Source organism: Bombina bombina, chromosome 7, assembly GCF_027579735.1.
Source record: "Bombina bombina isolate aBomBom1 chromosome 7, aBomBom1.pri, whole genome shotgun sequence".
Taxonomy (NCBI): Eukaryota; Metazoa; Chordata; class Amphibia; order Anura; family Bombinatoridae; genus Bombina; species Bombina bombina.
In genome coordinates this window covers 594,017,725-594,022,930 of record NC_069505.1, presented here as the reverse complement: position 1 = coordinate 594,022,930, position 5,206 = coordinate 594,017,725, and the positions used below count along the sequence as shown (strand labels likewise).

The window sequence follows — 5,206 nt, the reverse complement described above, 5'->3', positions numbered from 1 at the left end:
TCCACCCCTGTATATATATATATATATATTATAAAAATGGCTGCTCCTACATCGATCAGTTGTACATAAATCTCCAATATACAATTAAATAGAAAAAGTGAAAAAAATAAAAACATTGAAACATAAATTGTAGTAGAAATATAGTTTATTGAATAAATGACAAACATTCTATTTCTAAAGTACACACGTCCTCAGCAAAACCATAACTCTACTTGGTGATAACCAACATATATGTCTCTCTCTTGTAACTCATTCACAGGACATACGTTTATTATTTACCCCCTTTGCATGTAAGACTTTGCCTGAGGAAGGTTTAGCTTTGAAAAGGCAGTAGGGTGCTTGTAAAGGATTTTGCACAGATAAAAATACCTTACATGCAAAGGTGGAAATAACAAATGGAAAATATCTCCATGAAATTGAGTTCTAATTATTTTTTTACATACAGATATGCAACAGGGTTAGCCTAAAAAAAATCAACATTATAAATTATAAAAGCAAGTAGGGTGCTTTCTAACATCATCTTTCTAATGGTGCAAAATGACATGCTGGGTAACAAAGGATTGTAATATACAAAATAAAAGTACAACTGTATGTAGCAGGGTTAGCCTTAAAAAGAGACTAGAGTGTTTTTGTAGGTACGATAAGTAAAGTTTCTCGTATTTCAAGATCCAAATTGCCTGCAGAGTATCAGTGAAAGACTTTATGAAAAATAAATGTTAAAAAGAGAAGTAGCAGGGTTAGCCTATAAAGTAAAAATAAATTGCTAATTATAAAAGCAAGTAGGGTGCTTTCTAAGGTATAAAAAATATAAATTCCATTATTGCCTGCAGAAGATCAATGGAAGACAATATAAAAAATACATTTACAAATAGATATGTAGCATGGGTAGCCTATAATTTAAAAATATGGATGATAATTATAAAATAAGTCATTGTAAGTGCTAAATTACACAGACCTACTATAAAATGGGAACATTATAATTTTAAAAAAAATTTAAATTATTTTTTAATAGTGAAAATGTTCATGCAAGGGGAGCAAAATAAATATTTATGCTGCAATTATGTGGGTGCACTAAAATATATTAGACACAGAACAACTATAATGTGGCACCGATCCAACTGACATGAAAGGGAACAGCTCCTGCTCTAAATGCTGTTCAGCAGAGCTGCTCCCTTTCATGCTGTGCCTGCTTGTGATTTATAAAGACAATGGTGCACGTCTGAGGGGGAGTCACGTGCACGTGCAAGGGGTAACGTGCACGTGCAATGGTTCACGTGCACACTCACATGCACACACAATGGGGGGATAAAATGCAAATAGGCTAATCTTGGATTGGAAGATAAAATTTGTCACTCGCAGTGAGCCCATCCTCCTCTAGGTGTGGGAGGTGGTCAAGCCTCAGAACAATTGGTAAAACAGACAGGAGAAAAGTAAGTTTTATAATCATTTTACTAAGTTTGTATTTTGAATGCTCATATACATTATAAACTTAATCCTCTATGTGGCTGTATATTTATGTTGGTTTTGTATCTTGTGCTGTGTTGACTGGTCCTTTAAGTATTAATAAATTTGGTTTAAAAGTTGCACTAAACACTTCACATTGAAGATGAACACATTTATTTAAAGGGACAGTCAAGTCCAAAAAAACTTTCATGATTCAAATAGGGCATGTAATTTTAAACAACTTTCCAATTTACTTTTTATCACCAATTTTGCTTTGTTTTCTTGGTATTCTTAGTTGAAAGCTAAACCTAAAAGGTTCATATGCTAATTTCTTAGACCTTGAAGGCCACCTCTAACATGAAAGCATTTTGACAGTTGTTCACCACTAGAGGGCATTAGTTCATGTGTTTCACATAGATAACATTGAGCTAACGCACGTTAATTTACCGAGGAGTGAGCACTGATTGGCTAAAATGCAAGTCTGTCAAATGAACTGAAATAAGGGGGCAGTCTGCAGATTCTTAGATACAAGGTAATTTACAGAGATAAAACGTGTATTATAATAACTGTGTTTTGTTATGCAAAACTGGGGAATGGGTAATAAAGGTATTATCTATCTTTTTAAACAACAACATTTCTGGTGTTGACTGTCCCTTTAAGTATATTTTCTGATATTGCAGAACTCAGAGTGCTGTATATAAGTATCCTCTGTAGTAGACTTTACCTACTAACATAGATATAATGTTTTGTTTTGATACATAGCACTTTAGATACATAATAGCCATATAACAAATTATTTTAGTAAATAATGAAAGTTCTGACAATAAATTATGTAGTGCCATTGTTATTTTTCTTTAGAAATAAACTTTACTTTGGGTCTCTAGACAAAACAGATATATTTTTGTGAGCACATAAAGACACATTCCTTAACAAAACTACATGTGTTGTGCTTTTTACTTTTAAAAAAAATATTTGGGGTCTTGTGAAAAGTGATTCTCTTTCAAATAAGGGACCTTTGTGATCTTTGGCTAGTAAAGAAGCTGAGATTGATGGGTTTGACCACCCTCCCCCCATCCAGCTGAATTCACTACCAGTCACTCCCTGGTTCTGACCCTACTGTGATGTCACCATGCGAATGTGTGTGATGTCACTGGCACTACCGTGTAGCCTTCGGAGCACTACCCCCTATACCAGCACCAATCAGTCTGTAGTGTGCGGGATCACAGACAACTGCCTCATATTAGTGATCCCCCCTTAATGACACAATGGGACACCATACGCACACAGACAGCAATACACATAATGATATGTTGTCATCCTGCAAATTAAAGGGGTTAATCTATGAAATTTGAGCAATTAATAATATGATAATCAAATTTCATTTATCTTTGTAATTACGTGTTTGTACCTTTAAGAAATATTAATATAACAATCTGTTTATTGCAAGTCATGAAATTATTAGTGATGTGAAAACAATTTGCATTAAATCACATTAAGTGTCATCAGAATTGAAAGAACGTTCTAGTATAAAAAAATTATGTTTTAGCAACTTATTGTGAAACAAATTCCTTTCTTTTAAATTGCATTTAACCCTTGCTAGTGGGTAAAATACATAAACAAAGTTGTACTCCTAATATTTCATGTGATGTCATCAGATACACAAATTACTGAGCGCTACAGAACATTTATCAGAGTTTACAAACCTGCCCTGGTCACTACAGTCTGGGACATAAAGAGTTAACAGGCAGAGCACATACAGTTACGTAACTGCCACGCCCTTGTGCTGAATAGGAAGATAATGTAAGTTTCGTTTCCTGCTGCTGAGTTCAAGAATGGCGACTGCTGATCTGAGAGAGGAGCTAACCTGCCCCATCTGCCTGAGCATTTATACAGATCCTGTAACTCTCAGCTGTGGCCATAACTTCTGCCTGGGCTGTATTGAGAGTGTGCTGGGTACCCAGGAGGGGTCTGGGGTTTATACCTGTCCTGAGTGCAGAAAGGGATTCAGTAACAGACCTGAGCTGCAGAGGAACATAGTGCTGTGTAATGTAATGAAGCATTTAGAGATTACTCAGCCAGAGCAAATAGACACCGGGGTCTTCTGCACTTACTGTGTTCACTCTCCTGTACCTGCTGCTAAATCATGTCTGATGTGTGAGGCTTCTCTGTGTGATACCCACCTGAGGGTACACAGCAAGTCTGAGGAACACGTCTTAACTGAACCCACCACTTCCTGGGGTAACAGAAAATGCTACAAACACAAGGAGCTGCTGAAATATTACTGCACTGAGGATGATGTCTCTATCTGTGTGTCCTGCTCCCTGGCCGGAGAGCACAGGGGACACCAGGTGGAGCTGCTGAATGAGGCTTCTGAGAAGAAGAAAAAGAAACTGAGAAATGTTCTGCAGAAACTGACCACAAAGAGAGAGAAGACTGAGAAAAGAGTCCAGAGTCTGCAGGAGCACAGGAGAGGGGTGCAAGAGAAAGCAGCTGGTGTAACAGAGCGACTCACTGCCCTGATTAGGGACATCAGGAAACAGCTGGAAGACCTAGAGAAGCGAGTCCTGAGTGACATCACCCGGCAGCAGGAGCAGGTTTTACTCCCAATCTCTGATCTGATCCAGCAGCTGGAAAAAGAGAAGGACGAGCTGACCAGGAAGATGAGTCACATTGAGGAGCTGTACAACATGACTGACCCATTAACTGTCCTACAAGAACAGGAATCACACAGAGATGACTTTTGTGGTGCTGAGAAGGGAGATAATGAGGTCACACAGAGAGGTGATAAACAGGTCCCTGCTAGGGGGGATTTAGATGAGGGTCTGATCTCGGTGACCTTATACAGAGGTTTAGCTGATATTGTGACTGATGTAAAGAGAGAGATCTATGTGCAGGTGACATCAGACATATTACTGGATATAAACACAGCTCATAATAAAGTTATTGTATCAGATGATCTGAAAACTGCATCCTGGTCACTTATAAACCAGCAGCGACCAGAAACACCAGAGAGATTTACAGATTATCCTCAGGTATTAAGCACCAGGAGCTTTTCCTCAGGACGACATTACTGGGAAGTGCAGATCAGTGAGTCAGGGGTCTGGCGTGTAGGGGTTTGTTATACCAGTATGGGGAGGGGAGGACGTCAGTCTGTGATAGGAAATAATAACAAGTCCTGGTGTTTGTGTAGTTATAATAAAGATCTTTACATGATACATAACACAATAAAAACCTCATTACACCCCCCTCTATCATGTGACACAGTAGGAATACTGCTGGACTATGAGGCTGGGCGTCTGACCTTTTATGAGCTGTGTGACCCGATCAGACACTTACGCACCGTCACTGTCACCTTCACTGAGCCTCTTCATGCTGCATTTAGGGTATGGTGTGATGGTGCCTGTGTGAGAATCCTGCGCTAGATACACTGATGATAATAATAATAATGCTGCTGCCTGTGAGCCAGTGATGTCTGTGTATTGTGCACATTGTGTATGAACTGGGGATGAAATAAAATAAGATATTTGTGCATGAAAGTCTGGTCTCCTTATGTTACTATAAGCAGGTGTAGGCAGGGGGCCATCAGGGGAAGGGGTCCAACCTGGCTGACTGGTATTTTACTGGTAGCAGCTAGTTCCCATCCCTCTAAAGGACCTTCTGACATCACAGCTGTCACATGACTTCACTGATCACATGGTACAGAGAGATGAGGAAGCAGAAGGATGGGAGATTCAAAATCAAATCAATAGGAAACTGCTGATTT

General features: G+C 38.7%; 1 protein-coding gene across 1 annotated transcript; it reads left to right on the top strand.

Annotated features, from left to right (window-relative positions):
• Positions 1-3,242: 3,242 nt before the first annotated feature.
• On the top strand, positions 3,243-4,979 carry LOC128667165 (E3 ubiquitin/ISG15 ligase TRIM25-like). The gene has a single exon (XM_053722098.1). It carries the CDS (start codon positions 3,276-3,278, stop codon positions 4,863-4,865), a length of 1,590 nt encoding a protein of 529 aa, XP_053578073.1. The 5' UTR covers positions 3,243-3,275; the 3' UTR covers positions 4,866-4,979.
• The last annotated feature ends 227 nt before the right edge of the window (positions 4,980-5,206 follow it).